Here is a 20,106-nt window from a genome sequence, read left to right on the forward strand (position 1 = left end):
AGATACAGGGCTACACTGAAAAACCGCCCCAACTCCAACATCACAAACATCGATGTTGATAGCAGAAGCCCAGCTGATACTTCTTTCCAGGATTGAGTCACAGCTAAAGAGGAACAGACTCGATAAAGATACTATGATGAGAAAAAAAGCAAACACGAAGCTATGGGTAGAACTAACTAATATTGACAATGGCAGAATAGAGAGAATTGAGCATTATGATGAAACTAGTCCCTATGTTCTCCAGCAGCCAAGACTTTTAGCAGCATAAATTTCGAAAATAGCTAATTGATTGATTAATTGATTGACATTATTGATCTTACATTGGAGAAATGGAGAAAGCTCAGGATAACCTAGTCCTTTTGGATAAGCTATGAGAAAGAAAGAACCAAGATACTGTATCTTAGAAGTCTTATGCTGTGTTTCAAGTAAAACATGTTTTGGTAAACCCAAATTAAAGTTCCAATTAAAGGGTTATTTATGAAGCTAGAATATAGCAAAACAGTAAAAAAAAAAACAAAAAAAAAAAAAAAAAAAAAAAAAACACAAACATATAAAAACAATCAGCTCCTGGTCTCTTCTTTTACTGAATATAAGGTAACTAGACATAATAAAAGCCAAAAGAGATCCAGCTTTTTTCACTATGTTGAAATAACCTGCACTATGATGTCAACATTTCTACTGACCACAAACCCACTTTTTTTGAAACAATATAAACCTAGCTGAATGTATTTAAAGTATACTAAACCCAGTAACCTACTCTGCCACTGTTAACATGACGAACTGCAAACAAGCCTAGATTTGGAGCGATTCTTGCTTTGAAAGATTTAAACTCAGTCACATAATATTTTCTTTTTTTTCAGTGTCAAATATGAATTTAGGTTTTTTTGGGTGGAAAGATTGCAGATAAAATGACAATATTAATTTCTCCTGCAACTTTATTAAATCTCCTCTAGGTGGTAGTATTACCTTAATTATATATTACCACTTTTTTAATGACAGAGAATTTTCCAACTACATACATTAAATATTTTCTTCCGCTTCTTTGTCTTCAGTGTCCAACACAGTCCAACCACTTGTGTAGCTGGTTACTGTTTCTGCCTGATGTGATGCATAGTGATACAACAGCAATGTGTTTGTGTTGGTTTTTTTCACTTTATTTTTTAGACCTTTGGCTTTAAATACAAATCTGCTCCATAGTATTAGCCAGATCATGGATATGGTGGTTGACTACCAGTATAATAAAATATTGATTCACAACCCTCAACATCATAGGAGAGAAAGTGGAGATAGTTCACCCCTAAGCAAAAAGTACAAATACTTGAAGTAAATTCTATTAAGAAAACTTAAGTATAAGCTCAGTGTTTACCGTTTTGAGACATATGCCTGTTATTATTCAAAAATCCTCAAAAAGTGAGATAAGTCAAAAACAGAAGACTATACATTGTGTTATTAAGCAGAATATGCTGCCCCTGTCCTAAAACAACAACACCATCAATCATCACTACCGACTTTTGCCATAATATCCATTTGCTTATAGGTAGTGTTTCTTTTCTTATGTAGCTTATGAGGACATTGTTCTTGGTTCTTGTCCACTCTAAAAAGAATAAAACTCTAAAAGAATAAAACTTAACGCAATTTCTTTGAATTGACACTTTGAATTGAAAAAGCTCCCTGAAGGGGAAGCAAAACGCTTCAAACTTGGAAACAAAGTTTTTTTTTTTTTTTTTTTTTACCTTTTTTTAGAATGACTATGACCTGCATGGATGAAAGAGAACCTTCACTAGCTTATGAAGAAATATAAATTCTAAAAATGTTTAGTTTAGAAATGTGATATTGAAACTTTATGTTGATGTTGGTAATTTATATTTTTTTATTTTTTCATTCGATAATGTAACTTAAAACAGAAGAGCAAAGCGTTTCTGATGCATCACTATAATAATCAGAAGAGCCCAGAACGCTGTTTAAAGCTACAATGGGATACAAATCTGCCACTCGCAATATGGCGGCGATCCTCTATCATGGACCGTAATTATCGCGAGATATTGCACGCGATATTTTTTTTCATGGCGGCGCCCGTTCACTAGGTCTAATAACGCTTAGAAATAACAGTTAATAACGTGTATGGACATTTATAGCTTATTGAAGATTCATTATAAATAGCAGAAATTGTTGGAGGGGAGCTTGTTTGCATAAAACTAGTACAGAGGAAACAACAAGAGACATTCCAGGAAAAAAAAAGCAACAGGACACAACAAAGACACTATCAGTCGGATAATAAAGGTGAGTGCTCTCGCTTTTATCAGCAATGGTTTTTAATCTACTGGTAACACCAAAAATGTTCGACACGATTGAGTCTGGTGAAATGAAGGAGCAGAATACAATTCCGTTAAAACGCTTTATTGGACCTGATCTATTGGTCGTAAAATGCGAAACTATGTCATTAGAGGATGTAGGTGAATGTAGGAATGCTAGATTAAAAGATATATTTGCTGCAGACCAAAGGAAACTCTGCTTCTGATTTGGGAAACGGCCCTACATCCCTCATCCTATATCCTGGTACTCTGCCGCCATTATGATAGTATAAGAAACCCGTAAGGTGATTTCCACTTTATTCATTTCATCATAGAAATTGACCTATATTTAAAAGTGTTTTATTAAAGTAATTATTAGTACTCAATTATTAAACTATATTGTATTTTGATCTAAAAAATGCTGAGCGCTCATTCATGATGGTGCAGTGCAATCATTATAGAAATGTTATCTATGTATTATTGTTGTGTTTTATGTCTGAGTTGTTCCTGTTTCTTTCATATTAATATAATGCGTCTTTCTTTCTTATTGCAGCAGATATGTAAGGGTAAAAGCACAGAGTTCAACACATCCAGAGCCTTGCTGGACCTTCATAATGTGCATGGACCAGAAATCCTTTCAACACCACTTCCTGCTCCAGTTTCAACACCTCCAGGTCCTACCTCAGAATGAATTTGTTACAGCTTGAAAAGTCATGCTGCATGAACATGTAGAAGCTATTGATTAGGCACAGAATTTATCGGTGCACTCTCTGTTGTTGACTAATTCCGGATTTCTGCATTGCTCCTCAGTTCCTGCTACACTGTCATATAATGCATTATTGCAGAAGCCGTGCTTTTTGCCACACATGATTGATAATCCATTGACACATTTGCTACACAAACAGGCACCTTTCCAACTTGCAAAAGGTCTAGAAGATAAATCTCCTGAAATTCAGCCTTACCTTACAGAAAAGCCTGGAAACATTTATGTTCAGTTTTTTTTTATTATTATTATTTTTGTTTTACTTAAAGGGACACTATGCAACATTTTTCAGTTAATTAATGTGTTCCATAACGTTATGGATGATTAAATGAGTCATTTCAGGTTGAACAAAGGTATTCTCGGCCGCCCTGGTGGTCTGTGGGGGAAAAACTGCACTTGCAATTGCAGGAGCATCGACCCGCACCCACAGGCTCAGTCTTGCTTTACGGCGAGAACTGCTACACGCCCCCAGTTAAAAGCATGCTCGTTGCTAGCACAGTGGGGATCTTTGTGCAGTTATGCTACTTTCACGCAGCAAAAGCAGCAAAATCGTGTCTGCTGCTTCATTTTTGCTGCTTGTACCAGTTAGTTCTGACGCGCGGCTGAAGCAGCTTTGCTGCTCTGGCTGCAAAAGTGTGTCTGAGGCGCGTTGGGTGGAGCTTCACTATCCTTTCTCTGCCTTGCAGCTATATTTGCTGTGATCAGTGGGAATAAAGTAGTTTTAATATGTTTTTAAGTGAGAAAATACACCTGAAAACGTAATCAGTGCAGTCAGTTCATTCAGATTATTATCCTGCCTTCAATATTTTTTCTGTCGGAGCCGCTCAGACCCCCACATACCAGGGATGCGCCGACAGCAGGGATCCCTTCATCAGCAGCGGTTCACCGCGGCAGCTGGTAGGTGTTTTTCATCTAAATAATCCAAACTGCATATTCTGCCGGCAGATTTCTGCATTTTAAGTTAATTTAGGCGTCAATAAACTGTTTAAGAGGAGTGATCATCAGCGCTGTGTCTCTCTCCCTGCGTTAAACGCACCCGACGCGCTGCTGCAGCCGCTCAGACGTGCTGCGCCTGCATCTCAAAACGCGCCGCGGGACCTTTTGCTGCGCCTTGACGCGCGTCAACCATTGACTTTGCATTTAAACTCGCTGCTTCTGTCGCGCCAGCTACATCCAGTGTGAACGCAGCATTAGTCATTCGCTGCTAAGCTCAAAACAACCGCGCCTGGCTTGACGGAGAAACCAGGAGAACAGCTGTGCATATTTACGACAGTGCACTTTTACTTTCGCCCTCTGGAGGGAGCCTCACTGGAAAATCAACACCGGTTGCATAGTGTACCTTTAATTCCTATTTGAATCTATGTCCATATCAATTCTAGAAGTTAGAACAGAACCTCCTGGCTATTACATTTTACTGCACACATTTGTGATTTAGTAGAAAACTAATAGAATTTTAAATGATATTAATTACAAATTTGAGACTGTAAAGTTTGACCATATAATATCATGAGACTACAATAAGCAATTAAATATGTTGCATGGATAGAAAATCATCCCTGTTTACTTACCCCGGCTGAGATGGGATTCTATTTTTACCCGCCCAGATACTGTTTAAGCTAAATCTCTACAAATGCTTTTTGAACCTCAATTTCTCCATAGTTTGGTTAATATTTATGAATTCAATAAGTCATTATGTCTGTTACAGGTGACTCCTGGTAGTGAATTCATCTCTGCAGACATTGCACTGAATTTATCCACCTCATATAGCTCTGTTCTAATAGCAGCCGTTTCTGCTTCATGTCTCTCTAACATACCCTGACACTTAAAAAAGCCAATGTTCATGAAAAAAACCCTAAACAAAATAAAGCCTCAGTATTGCTGCTCATTATGTTATTCACTGGTATGCTCACTGCGTAGCGTCTCCACTACGGTCTTTTGTGGTGGAGTCTTTTGTGAATTATTCACCCTTGTTTTTAACTATCCTAAGCATCTGTAGTCTTTTCTGGTTACAATAATTAAACTTGATTGGATTGGTTTGGACTTTTCCATTCTTCATTTTTCAGATTTTGATTTGTGAAACCTTCATTTATTCTGTAAATGTTTAACAAAGATTCACAGGCTACAACACACTAATGCTAACGACACTAATAGCTCAAGAATACTTAAACATTTTCAAAGGGATATTTATGAGCTACCAGGTGTCAGTGCAGTAGAATTGGAAAAACCCTGATCAGATATGTTTTTTTTATACCAGTGTTTTTCAAAGGGAGGGATGCTAGAGCAGGGCTTTCAAAATATGAGTGAACATATGCAGAATAATACAATCTAATTATTCTTTTAGCAGTATCATACAGTAAAAACATTTTACTACCAATATTAGAAAATAAAACTTGCAGTAATATTTAATATAAACATAAAATTATTTAAAAATTAACTTTAAGACTCTTTCCCTGATGTGCTACCTTTTTGTATCTAAATAGAAAGATTCAGACCCCAGATCCGGGAACAGCTCCCATATACAAAACATAGCGCTGGCTGTTATATTTCAAAATGGGTCCCCTTTCAGAAGCTAGTGGTAGTCTGATAAAGACTAGCTCAGTTTAAAAAAGGTCCTGTCTTTACTTGATAAAATGGTCTTGACTACAAATTATTTTGTGAATCACTTAATCAGCTTATTTTTCATATTTTAATAAACCTGAGTAAATAGTCTTAAATTTCGAGGATACTAAAACAAGAAATCTTTTGTGTGAAATATAAGTGATGTTAAATAAAGGTTTCCCAGATCACAAATTGGGTTTGAGTGGATCTTATTTTTGTATAGAAGAATTTAGTCCAAGTTTGAGTAATCTAAATATTGTAATTTTAAGCTGGAGCAAATTTAGTCTGGATGCAAAAAGTACCATCAGGTGCTTTATTGAACTTTTATAGATCAAATAAAGGTTTTACATTTATCAAAGCCTACGCACTGACAGCTAAACCTATTTAAAGGTTTAGATATCAGTGTGTAGAATAACTGAGTCTAGATTTAGAGAGTTCTGGTATTTGGTTTTTTAATAGATAGTAGAAAAAATAGGTGAAAGTGCCCTTTATATTACTGTTGAGGTATATCGAAATAACTGTTAGAAAAAAAATCATTAATCTCCATTTTCTTGCAGAAATTATTGGGGTTTATGTAATGAAACCAGAGGCCCTTGATTAAAGAAGCGCCATAATGAACCACCAGGACCAAGAACTTTCCATAAAGGAGGAGGAAGAGGAATTTCCAACAAGTCTCGCTACTGGTAATCTGTTCACATGCTTCTCATTTAAACACCATACTCCTATTTGGGTTTTGTTATGCTAATGCAATATATGATGTTTGTAAGTTTGTGTCAGCACAAAGATGGCGTCTAATGTCTGTTACTGGGAACTTTAACCCCGGGAGTCCTCTGTTTTCTGCAGTTCACCTAATACAGATTTGTTATTACCTTTAACATCCCATCACTGTGAGGGGTATTAAGGGAAATATGGGTTGTATGTCAGTAGTGTAAAATCTTAAATATACATTTTAAAACTGTTCATTATGTTGGTTTTAAATGGGCTGTTTTCAGTACGACTGATTGTGCCACCTATGATTTTCTTTAAAAAAACAAACAAAAAAATATTCTTAAACTAAACTTTTCTTGCTCACAGAACAAAATAAATGTAATAATAATGGATGAAAATAATCAATATTTTCTAGAATGTTCATTATAATATCAGTACAATAAATATCTTTATGCTTTAACCACATCTTTATCAGGGGTTTAAGAAACATATATGTATACAGTATGGATACTTTGTCTTTTCTCTCGAAAACAGCCCCTTTATTTTAGCCGTTCTTTTACTTCTGCATAGATTTGATCATCAAATATGTTGATTTTCAATATCCAGTCGCCATCTCTATATTTCCTTTCCTAACCCTTAGTTTCCCTCATTATTCCAACTTTAAATTTTCTTGTAGTTTTTCTAGTGAATTTAACTGCATTAAGAACCTGTATAGGTTGTTTCTGACTTATCCTGACTTGTAACTTGTTGGATCATTAGATCTGTTGTGCAATAAGCCTATGTATGTCCTTAAAATCTTTCCTGCAGACGTGGATCAGCTGTTGGTGGTGAAAACAGAAGCTCCAGATGAATGGTCCTGTGATCTTGACTATCAGGACCCAGAAAACAACATAAAAGAGGAACTCTCTAACAGCCCATTGGCCACTGGTAATATGTCTACTGGTTATATAGTTCTAAATATGATAGATCTGTTGTTTTATTTCTGAATAAAAGACTCACCATCGTTTGCGCACTGTTAGTTTTTATGTTAAAGCATGACCAGAACAAAGTGGTGAAGATTGGGGGATTCATTTATCACCATCCCATTATTATAATTGTCCCTACTCCCCTAAACAATAAGACATCTTTAATGTTACAGACGGATATTATCTGCACACTTAAGACATTTAGTCTGTGTAGACAAAGGGAGTTACTCAAACCTCCCCACTATACCCACAGTGGGAATGACATAAAGGCGTAACGGAAAATTTGTGTCAAGTTCATAAGTTTGGAAATGAACTGAATATAAAGAGGGGTTCAACAACTGAGGGTGGGCCTTAACTTTTAAAAAATGAAACTAATAGAAAAACAGAACACACTCTAAATACCAGGTTTTAAAGAAAACAGTCATTATTATTCTCTATCAAATTATTTAGTGATCTAACTATATGTGGGTAGATGCATATAAACAAACCTGAAAAGACTAAATTCATAAATTTAAAGCAATAAGATGGACTAGGGTAAATGCATCTGCACCGCCTAGAGCTGCTTCATTGCCCCTCAGAAATTTTTTATAGGATTGTGTGTTTCAGTGGTCCAAAGACAGCTTTTCCTATTCTTTTAGAATAGCCCAGTAGCAGCTGTTTCTGTGTAATATTTTCTTTATTATATTAATAGTTGGAATAAATAAAAAGTTAAGCAAGAATAAAGGAAGAATAGAGTTTAGCCAGTTGTAAGTTAACTGAAATCCATCAGACTACACACATAATCAGTTCCTTTTTATTCATTAGATTTAGCAGCTAATACATCAATGGTTTAAAAACAAAAATAGATAAAACAGAAAATTGCATCAGCATTTAGCTGAAGGTTCTGTACCTTTGTGGTGGTTCTGATTTTGGTATTGCTATATTTTTTACCTGATGGCTGCAATCTAGAAAGTTCGTTGTAAGGGTGTGAGGAGTTTGAGATTATTCAAAGCCCCGTTGCTCCAGCAGGTTTGAGACACGTCTTAGACAGAAGGTATTGCCTCCCTCTGTCCCCTACAGGGGATATTTGTCTGTCATGTTACAGCAACCGTTCCATAGAATAACCATTTGGAAATGACTAAACTCTAGTCTAGAGGTTGTACTTATTAGATGTTTACTAGGCTTGACATGCAGAAAATAAAGAATCTTGATTTTACTTTGGATTTACCAACACTAAATGGATTTAGCAACACTTCAAAACAGATGAGCAAGAATACCAAGAGGCCCAATAAAATGACAAAGTTAGTGAAATGGTAATAGTTCAGGTAAATGCAGCAGTCCATTTGGTTTTATCATTGAATAAGAAGTCAAGCCGACAATATATGCTCAGTGTAATGGAATCACTTTTTGTCAAATTTGTTTACTGCAAAATGAATGAAGTGTTGGAAATAAGCATTTTAGTAGTCTGATTTTATTTTTATCAGAGCTACACAGACTAAATTTTCCAATCATTGCTGATACAAGGAGGGAAATTGACCCTCGGCCTCCCTTAACATCTTGCTTTGAATATGTTAAAACTTAAAATACTTATGATAATGGAGAGTGGCGGCCTAGTGGTTAGGGCATAGAGCTGGGAAATCCTGAGGTTCTGAGTTCGAGCCCCAATCCCACATACTTAATCCTACCCACTCCTCCCCAAAGGAATGGGTTAAATGTAGAGATAAGTTTCTCGAATGTAAGATCAATATAGGTTCAATTAAACTAAGTTAAATCGATTCATTAATAACATCTAAAGCTAAATTGAATGGCCTGTGCAATCCTCTGCACCTGCAAAAGGTCAACACCTGCAGACTGTCAATACTACTTTAGAACGTTTTTTTTCACGTTCTTTCAAATACAGCCTTACTATATTGTATACTGCATTTATGGTATGAAATGTTTATCTTCAAATAGCAATAGCAAAGAAACTCCATGAACTCAGATAAATTCAACAAAAATCCAGCTAACGAGCTTACAGGTGAGTTTCTTGATGCTCCCCGCAGATGTCCTGCAGCTGTTGGTGGTCAAAGAACAGGCTCCTGATGAATCGGGCCTCAGAACTACACAGGAGGGACCTGAACTTCAGGTAAAACAGGAAGAGGAGGAAGAAGAAGCCAGTCCATTGACTGATGGTATGTGAGCTCTTTACTTTGTCCACTGCAGCCTTATATTTGTGTGTGTGGTCCTGGTTTGGCATCAGAGTGAGGACAATTCTCTGATTTCACATCCAAAAGAAGGACTGTTTGTAAGTGAGAGCATTCTACTGGTGCTAGCTTTCTTTTTTGCTAATTGTTAGGTTTAGGACTAAAGTATGGATTCAATTTGAGTTAGAGTTAGCGTTAGGTATGCACCGGTTAGGGTTAGGTTAAGGTTACTGTCAGGGTTAGGCCATAAAAAGGGTTGAAAATAACTTTAGTGGATATCAAAAGGAGTCAACATTGGTTCTCGGAACATATACTAGGATGAGAATATGTGTTTGATGAATATTAACTTTGTTGTTTTTCGACATACACTGTGCACACACATACATTTTTTGACTGCTTTTGAGACGATTTTCCAGTCGTGAGACGAGTTAGTTGGCCAGACTTACTCCTGGCCAAATTGTGCATCATTTATTATACAAGGGGGTCACCTGAGGCGATTAGCACCTCATGACAAGCTCCCAATCAGAAATTCGGTGTTGCAAGAAAATCAAACCTGATATTTTAGTCGTGGCTGATGAGTGAATTGCAAGATGTAACACGACCAGACTGAAAACTCTTTCCTCTGTGATTTTCACGTTACTCATTAATATTTATAGCTACAGTGAGGAAAATAAGTATTTAAACACCCTGCAATTTTGCAAGTTCTTCCGCTTAGAAAACATGTAACTATATATTTGTGTGATATTTCTGCAAATATATGAACCCCTGTCTATCAGCTACAATTCTGACCCTCAAAGACCTGCTAGACTGCCTTCAAAACCTCCACTCCATTAATCATCCTATATTAGATGCACCTGTTTGAGGTGGTTAGCTGCATAAAGACTAGGGATAGGACGATTTATGAAAACCGTCCGAACCGTTCGGTTCGACTGTCTCTGTTTGATTCGCGTGTGTTTAGTTCGGTTCATGCGCTGCTCCTTTTTCTCATAGGCGAAGCGTTTACACTCCAGAGCAGAAGGTGGCGGTACTGCGACCAAAGCCAACCACCAGTAGTAAACAAGAAGAAGCGAAGCAGCGTAGCAGCGTAGCCGGGTGTAGCAGAGAAAAAAATCAGTTGTTGTGGAGAATTGTGTGGGTATGGAGAGTGGGAAAGAACAGGAGTTGGAAGACGCGCCAGCAGCACTTTATAGGTCTGCTGTATGGGACCACTTTGCATTTAGAGTGACCTACGATGACGGCGGAAAGAAAGTTGTGGATAAAAGTGCAACAGTGTGCAAGCATTGTGCAACATGTTTTGTTTATGCTAACAGCAACATGACCAACATGTCATGCTAACCCCGAAATCCCTCATACTCCGTCAGCAACCCCCGCTCCGCCCCGCTGCGCTCCAGACCGGCTGCTCAAAGCAAAGCATACAGCCTCCACTGTGGCTCCCGTCTGCTCCCCTCTGAGTCCCTTGGAGATGGTAGAGAGCATGCGCGAGATGATTTAATTCAAAGCAGCAAAACATACGGAAATGATCCAGGGTTTCCTCGGATCATTTAAAATAATTACAATCCATTATTTGTTGGGGGATTTTTTCATTAATTTCATAAATTTTTATGGGATTTCGGTGTAACAATCAACATATACCGAATCAAACCGAACCGAAAACCGTGACCACGAAACCATGAATCGAACCAAACCGTTGATTTTGTGAATTGTTCCACCCCTAAAAGACACATGTCCAAACCATGCAATCAGTTAAAATCCAACTATTAAAATGGCCAAGACCAAAGAGACTACGACCTGTCTAAGAGGTCGTAAAGTGTGAGTAATCAGATCGCATCCAGGTGTCGGTTTATACAGTGCAAGAACATTAATCACATTCTAAGTTGGAGCAACTATTGAAAATATCCCACATTTTTTCCCAAGCCTTACTTGCCACTGCTTTGAATCTTAACTGGTAAAGAAAAATGTAGTATTTGGTTCATTTCTCTTCGCACTTGTAGTCACATGCGTGCAATTAGGCTCAATCAGCAGTATTTGTTTCTCTAAAAACAAATACTTAAGGGAGCGTTATCATTTTCAGACAGCATTTACCTTTAATAACAGTGCTGCCAGGGTGAAGCTCCTGCAGTCACCTCCTCTGGCTGCTGCTGTCTGAACCCACTTAGGGAAACGTTGTTCCTTAGAGTCGTTACATAGAGCTACAATGTTTTGGCTAATTGCTGAGATGAAACTAGGGCTGAAATAATTAATCGGATTCATCATGATTGATCGATTATAGAAATAATTGTCGACTGATTTAATAATCGATTAATCTTTACTGAGGGATAGAGACTCTAAAACATGCCTTTAGCTAACAGAGCAAGATGAAACATGTTCACATATTAGGATTACAAACATTCAACACCTAAATTTAAATGTATTCTCTAGAAATAGTCACAGGTTCTCTCCTTTAGTCAGAGTTGGACCCTTCTTGCAAAGAACAGTTGTAATTGTCGAGCTAAAGATTTCAAAAAACATAAACTGAAAACAAATACATGTTACACTTATGAGACTAATATTCAAAAGTATTTGAATTATTAATTAGTATTGGTTTATCCAATATTGTATATGTGAAATCACAGAGTGGAAATAAGGATCCAGTCATTGGAGTAAATGTGTTTCATATTTTCCTACAGATGTCAAGAAGCTGTTTGTGGTGAGAGAAGTCCCCGATGAATGGAGCTTCACTGCAACCCATAAAAACTCAGAATCTTTCCAGTGTGAAAACGAAGATGAGGATCACTCTAATGGCAGTAGTGATTTCCATGTCAACTATGATGACTGGCAGACGGAGACAGTGCAAGAACTGGAGGAAAATAACGATGTGGGATATAACACTGCCAGGAAATTTTCTAGCTGTTCTATCTGTCGTAAGCAGTTCCTCTACCAGGAGGCTTTTCAGAAACACATGAAATCCCATTTAGAAAAAAGCAGTTTAAGTTTCCAGGTTACCGAGAAAGGCTTTATTGTAAAGAAGGATTTAGAATCAGAGACAGTAGATTCAGAGAAAGAATTTGGTTGCGACATTTGTGGTAAAGCTTTCCACAAAAAATCCTACCTTTATAGACACAAGCGAACCCACACAGGAGAGAAATCTTATCGCTGCGATATCTGCAGTAAAACATTCATGGATAAGTCAACTCTTAACAAACATATGAGCATTCACAGTGGTGAGAAAGCCTTTGGTTGTGATGTTTGTGGTAAAACATTCATCCAAAAGTCCAATCTTTATAAACACAAAAGAATCCACACAGGAGAGAAACCATTTGGTTGCGATGTTTGTGGTAAAGCATTTATTTATAAGTCCATCCTTAATGGCCACATGTTGGTTCACACCAGAGAAAAATCATTTGGTTGTGACGTGTGCGGTAAAACATTCACAGATAAATCCAATCTCCATAAACACAAGGGAATCCACGCAGTTGAGAAGTCTTTCGAATGCGATATATGCAGTAAGTCATTCATCAGTAAGTCGACCTTGAAAAGACATGTGGGGATTCACGCAGTGGATAAACCGTTCCGTTGTCTGGTCTGCGGGAAAACCTTCCACCAGAAGGTAGTGCTTAATAGACACATGGGAACCCACACATTGGAAAAATCCCTTGAATGTGATGTCTGTGGTAAAATGTTCAAACAAAAGGGGCACCTTGATACGCACAAAAGAATTCACACCGGTGAGAAACCGTTTATCTGTGATGTGTGCGGGAAAGCATTCAACCGCAAAGAAAGGCTTTGTTCTCATAAGAGAATCCACACCGGAGAAAAACCGTTTGGTTGTGATTTCTGTGGTACAATGTTTAATGACAGCTCAACGCTTAGAAAACACATGCGGATTCACACTGGAGAGAAGCCCTTTGGTTGTGATGTTTGCGGTAAACAATTTCGGTTCAGATCTAATGTCAAAAAGCATATGAGTACCCACACAGAACAGAAAGTTGCAGTTGAAGATTTGGTATGATTAAAGATTTTGTGCAGTGTTTCCCACTAGGAATGTCAACTTGGAGGCCAGGACGAACTGAGGCAAACACTTAATAAAGATGTTTCTTTTAAAAATAGAAACATTATGATTGTCGTAGTTAATATCTACAAGTTCAACAGAATAATGCTAAGCTGCTAAGTGATGTATGATGAAATACTTCTGTCATTTTTTTAGGATTTTACTTCGCTAGCTCCTGAACGTTGATGCAAATTTCTGTATGCCTTCTACCAAAGGAACGTCTATGCTATAACCCGGAAAAAAACAAAAAAAACAAAACATTTTAATGTTGATGTTTGGAGGGAAACATAAGTATTAATGGAAAAATATATTTAATTGCAGCTAAAACAAATTTCTTTCATTGTTTCAATCTTTTTGGATGTGCTGTAGAAGTTCCCTATGTGGACTAGGAGGTTTCTTGAGAAATTTGTATTTTTATCATTTAGGTGTCACATTTAAGCAAAAGTTTATTTCAATCTTAGTTTGCTCTTTGTTTACTAAGAGTTGAAGTATGTGCTTATGGCCCCATTTACACTACCCCTTTTTGAAATGTCAAGAACGGTAAAGAAGAACTGTTGTGTTTAAATGGAACTCAGAAGGCTAACTCTAGTACTAGTTCAACAGTAGGGGTCGCCACGTTTCAGTTGTGGCTTGGTTCTCTGATAAAAAAAAAGCGAATGAGCAGACGGCGTCAGCTCCTATTTACAGTCAGCTGCTGCTGTGGGATGTGAAAATTGTCGTACCATTTATACATCACGCTGAACCAGGCCCAGCACGGTTAATTGATGCAAGCTCGGTCTGAATTCGCACGGATCGGTTTCAGAGGGGTAGTGTTAACTGGGCATATGCCTTTGTATTAAAATAAATTATGTTTTCTATAGGTGGTGCACCATCTTTAGTTAGTTTAGCCCAAAACGTTAATATTCCTGTAAGTGTAGATTGAAGCAGTATTTTCACTGTATTAGCACATTTTCCCTACGTATGGGTGAAATACAGATTTTAAGGCATTCCACTCAGAATAAAGACTTAATGGGAGAGAGAATCTGATTAGTTAAATGTTAGGCTTTCAAAATAACAGAGACATTTAAAAGGCTGGTCAACATTCTAAGAAATGTTTCACGTGCCCTAACACAAATAAAAGGTTTTTCTTTTGCTGTTGTAAAAGAAAACTTGGACGTTTCTGTCAGACATTTAAAAATGGATACAAGTTGTGAAATTATGAGAGAAAAACTTTAGATGCCAAAATTTCTGCAAAAACCTTCAGCAAAATAATGCAATATTTATTCTAGGTACAGTTTAGCTGTTCTTTTTTGTAGAAACCAAAAAGCTTTGCATCACCTGGAAAATTTAAAGTCCTGAAAATACGACAAAAGAATTTTTCACTTTGAAGCTCAAGAGATGTAGAAATATTACCTAAAATGCACAGTGTAAATAGTAATATTTATGCTTAACAAGTCAAGTTTTTATTTTTAAGATATGATTGTGTTATTGTTTATTGTAATGTATATATGTAACATATGTCATTTCTGCTGTTTGGGGCAGCGTTTGGTTGCTGGTGAGGATTTTTTTTTTTTCATTCAACTAAATTCAGTAGATGCAAGGAATACTTTTATTGGGTAACAAAAATAAAAACTATGAATAGGTTGTGATACGGTTCACTTTGGTCTGCTTTAAATGGACCAGAGTTTGTTTCTACTCTTGGTTGTACAGGTGTGAATTCTTTCAAGGGCCAAGCAGCCAGACCAAGGTCCAGTTCTTGAAGTGGTCTCTGTTTTTTAATGTACTCTGGTGCAATTAATTTCTTGTGGAATAGGAACCAGACCTGATGAACCCCAACAACAGGAAACATGTACCTTGTTGGACCTAATGAGCCACCGTAGCAGGGTCTTGAGTAATACATTTTGCTTAGCTGCAATGCTGCCAGAATGATGTGGATCAGAGTATGATGTGCACATTATGTACTTCGGCTTCCAGCACACATTTGCAAACCCTGTTCAAAAAGTTAAAAAAAATAACATAAGGAATTGTCAAATAGGAACCTCTGATTACAATGATGTAGATGTAACAGCAGCTAAAATATTTAGACAACAAACGCCGTCTTTTTACAGTAAAAGCCATCCTAAATGACCTCTGTTGTAATCTTGAAGTTGATTTTGATGTCATTATTACCTTCACCATCTAGGGGGCGATAAGGATCTTTAAAGAGGCAGGGCACCTCTTCCAATATAATGACAGCTGAAACATGAGTCTTGCTTTGGTTTTGGCAATATTTATATGATTTACCTTTTTAAAATGTATTTCATATCTAGTCCTTCGACTCTTCCTAAATATAAGAGGTCTTTACAGTTTCACAGTGAGACTGATAACATGTCAAGATTGTTCTGTTGGTACTTCGGTAGCATATTTCTTAACAACAGAAACCTTTAAACACACCCTTTTGTCAACACAGCCTCTTGCAGAAAGTTCTTTAACTCGACACTACACACACTACATTATCTCTCTTGTGGTTTTGTTGCTATAATTGTACATTTCTGTATGTGGTGTGATCATTGTTTTGGATATCTTTTGCACAGCTTCTCAGAACAGGTTTATTTTACTCCTAAACAGCTTCGCTTCTCACTATTGCCCACTAATAGGGGATAAGATGGCTAATTGATAGTCCACAAAAAATATGTTAATATCTTTTCTATTTAAATGTGACTGTGTTAAGTCATATTTGTACTCCATGAAATCTAGAAATCAAGTATTACTAACAAATAAATCGCTAAACACTATAATCGTGTCAATCATTCGATTCTACTGAATATTAAATAAGTTTACGAATGCAGGCTTGTTAAACCTCAGATATGTTGGTCCTGGTTATAAAATAACACCATTTTTGAATGCTGAAATTGTAGGGGGGAAATTTCTATTAAAAAATCCTTCGTTAATCCTAAATGGAAGTAAAAAGGAGACATGAAACAACTAGAAAATCACTCGGGAGAGTGCAGAAATCTGCCAAGCAGCAAAATTCGCTCCAAACTGTGACTTACACATATAGCTAAAACTCCCACATGATCTGGATCATTAACACATTTTAATGAATTGTTCCTCGGCATTAGGTGCATCTTTGGTAACAATCTCCTCAAAATGGTTTCATAAGTTTTAAATTTATCCTGATAGCAAACTAAAGGCGTTTCCTTTTATTTAATTTTTTTCTTCTGTGAAATACATCCAGACATAAAGGCTGTCAATACTCAGTGCTGCGACGCTTAAAATCTGTTCATTACTTTTCTAGTTATCCAATACAAAGACAGAAAGAAACACACAAACTCCTAAAAACATAATCTCCTAGGCAGAAGCAAAATTAATGTAGCATTTCTTGTACATAGTAAATTGATATGACCAAATTAATTGGATTTTTTTTTTTTTCTGTGTGAAATAAGAGAAAATCTTTCAGTTGTTGTGTCAGCCAAACAATTATTAAATAGAAAAGAAATTACAGACTATTCATTGGTTTAATACTTTACAATAACAAACCCCAAAAGCTAAAGTTATATACATATTGCTAGGTAGTTTGTAGTATATGTTACAGCATATATGTAAAATTGCCTGCTGTTTTGTTTTGATATTTTTGCCAAAACTTAATAATGCATTCATAATTTCTTTACTGTTATTAGAGAACAAGAACATATAAAATAAGAGTTCAAACAGGAAAAACTAAATGTTGTACGTAAGAGCAGTGTGCCCAACTTGTATAAATCTGCTTCCACAAAAACAATGACAGAGAACCAATTCACTCTCTCCGCAGCAACGAATCCGTCATCACACAAATGCACATCTTTCTGAAATATTTCAGCTGCACTACTTTGATTTTCTTAATTACTGCTTTGACAAAGCAGCTCATTGGTCTGATAGATGTTTTTTTTTTTTTTTTAGTTTTTCATGTGCCATTTTCAAGCATATCTTTTTGGACATGAGGAAACATAAATCTCATATGTATTTCTATATATATTGTAGATTTGTCTTACTTCATTGTTACCTTAATTTTTCTGTCATCACATCTGATGTTATGATGCTTACTAAATATGTTTGTTTAAATTAGCATAAAACACATTATTGCTTTTTTATTTATTTATTATTAGTCTTGACAATAAATGAAATAATTACATTTAAAAATCCTAAATGACTGCATGCTTTGAGTTTTGAAATTCACTTTAAGCTTGAATGTACTTTTCAGTTTCGCATACTTAATGCTATTGTGTAGAAAAAATAAAGTACATTTGGTTCCTGGAGTTGTGATGAGATTTAGGATGAAAACACCAGCTCATGATCTGATTTAAAAAAACAAACATTTAAATTATTTCAATGACAGTCATCTATTCTATTTTTTTTATTATTATTTTTGGCATCTCAAGTGTAACAAAAATAATAAATCAATGAGATCTGTCAAGATTTGAAAAGTAGGATTTTTTAAATCTATACTAAAGAATTATATGCTCATTCAAAGTTCACTTTTTCAGTTCTGACAATCGTAAAGAAATTATTTTGTTCAGGCAATCTTTGTTCATTGAGCTTAATTGTTCTCGTTATGCTCCAGGATCTTCTAAAAACATGACCTGGACCCATTGAGCATGCTTTATTTGGATCATGAAGAAAAAGGATCCACTCTTAGATCTGAAGCAAGCCTTAATACCAGGGGGGAACTTTGTGATGGAAGTTGGTGGGGAGACTTTATAAGGATGGTTGCTCATGCACCTGCAGTTTCAAGACCCAAAAGCTTATGTTTTTATATCTTTCTAAAACTGAGGCCAAACATAAATATGAATGTCATAGATTTATTTATCCATCAATTTCCGTCACGCTTTATCCCTGCTGGGGTCGCGAGGGGTGCTTGTGCCCGTCTCCAGCTGTCTACGGGCAAGAGGCGGGGTACACCCTGCCCAGGTCGCCAGTCCATTGCTGTGCAACAATATAAATATATTTATTTAATGCCTTCCTATTGTTGAAAACGCAACACAAACGATATATATTATTTATAATATAGATACTAGATGGATGAATTTTAGTGCATCATCTATGAAGCGCACAAAACTACAACATTAAAAACATTGTCTCTGTCTGTGTAAAACTGTATTTGGAAAAATATGTAAATAAAAATAATGAAAAAAAAGTCTATCAAGGAAAAACCAGCTGACTGTGTAGAGTTATTGATATGCAAGGCGTGCTCCTTGTTTTGAATGGGTTTGTCATCACCATCACCACACCGTTTAGCTACAAGGTGGCGCAACAGAGACGCGCACATTCACAGTATGGATTACCAGCACTGATCTCTATTTATTCACTAGATTGCTGATTGCCCTTTGGTATTACGGGGTTGAAGTGAAGCAACCGGCCGCCATATTGGTACTCCCTGGTTAGACCAGTGGCAATGTAAACAAAAACAATGATTTTCTCAATTTCAGGAGGGCTTAAGACTTTTAAAATAAAGATAAATTCATCACTTTGACACACCCTTGATGTTGAATGGCATAAGTGCATTATTTTAACTCACAATATAACAAAAATAGGCACATCACATTGCATTCCCAGCAAACATGTCCAGGCCCCCAAATGGGCCTCACTTGGGCTGGATGGGCTCAGAGTGGGCTCTGTTGCTGGGACCCATGTGGGAGAGACCTGGGTTGCCCATGTAGGGTTTAGATCGGGCCCATGTGAAACCCACCCTCAGCAAATCTGGGCTTGCCCACATGGGGTGAACATGGAACCCCCCAGACAAAAACACTAACCAGCCCAAATACAACGTGCATAGCCCCCCTCATGGGTGTGTTGACAGGGTATGGGATACATCGGCGTATATATGGATTTTCTTGGTTTGTACGTCCACTGACTGTGAAATTACATGGGAAACGTCTTTCCAAAGCCAACTAACTGCTTGTTTTTGCAGCCAAATGCTACACCTGTAGGTGTGTTACTGTGCATCTCCATGGGAGTGGGGAGTACCAATATGGCGGCCGGTGGCTTCATTTTCTTTCGGGCTATCAGCAATCCAGTGAATAAATAGTGATCAGTGATTACCAGTACATCCGAGACAGACTGTATATTTCTTTAAAATAAACTTCTTAAAATTTTTGTTTTTGTTTTTTTTGTGTTTGCTAATTCTGTATTATCCTTAGCTTATATTGCTCTATTACTGATTAATATAAATTGCCATAATCAAATTAGGTAAATGAAAAAATATCTTCTGTGATTGTTATTAAACCAAGATGTATGTTTTGAGTTTTATTTATTTATGAATAAATTTATTCAAGGTAGCTGAGAACAGAAAAGTCTTGTTAGAGGTCTAGAGCGGAAACAGTAAAGGGGTTGACAAAACAACACCAGCCAGCATTCAGTACATCCCAAATCAACATTTTGACCCCAAAGCAATTAAAACAACAATATCCTTAAAAAACGTTTAAAAAATAGAAAAATGTGTAAGTTGGGTTTGCTTGTCTTTTTTTTCCTTCCCTTCTTAATGTTTCTTTATTAAAATGTTATTTTTTTCTTTTCCATCTTTTAAATATGGTTTTGTTATCGTTATTAAATGTTTTTAACTTACTTATTAAGATTTATAGTGACGATTGTTTGCCAG

General features: G+C 36.5%; 1 protein-coding gene across 2 annotated transcripts; it reads left to right on the forward strand.

Moving 5' to 3' along the window:
• The first annotated feature begins 2,048 nt into the window (after positions 1 to 2,048).
• On the forward strand, positions 2,049 to 16,883 carry LOC107090908 (zinc finger protein OZF-like). Of its 2 annotated transcripts, none has more exons than XM_015384546.1 (6): positions 2,049 to 2,280; positions 2,845 to 2,965; positions 6,210 to 6,335; positions 7,168 to 7,287; positions 9,347 to 9,475; positions 12,154 to 16,883. In XM_015384546.1, exons 3-6 carry the CDS (start codon positions 6,266 to 6,268, stop codon positions 13,473 to 13,475), a joined length of 1,641 nt encoding a protein of 546 aa, XP_015240032.1. In that variant the 5' UTR covers positions 2,049 to 2,280; positions 2,845 to 2,965; positions 6,210 to 6,265; the 3' UTR covers positions 13,476 to 16,883. The 2 variants fall into 2 exon arrangements, with proteins under 2 accessions (XP_015240032.1, XP_015240033.1); XM_015384547.1 differs by having other exon boundaries at positions 2,848 to 2,965.
• The last annotated feature ends 3,223 nt before the right edge of the window (positions 16,884 to 20,106 follow it).

The sequence above is a fragment of the Cyprinodon variegatus genome, unplaced genomic scaffold (genome assembly GCF_000732505.1).
Source record: "Cyprinodon variegatus isolate N-32 unplaced genomic scaffold, C_variegatus-1.0 Scaffold315, whole genome shotgun sequence".
Classification (NCBI taxonomy): domain Eukaryota; kingdom Metazoa; phylum Chordata; class Actinopteri; order Cyprinodontiformes; family Cyprinodontidae; genus Cyprinodon; species Cyprinodon variegatus.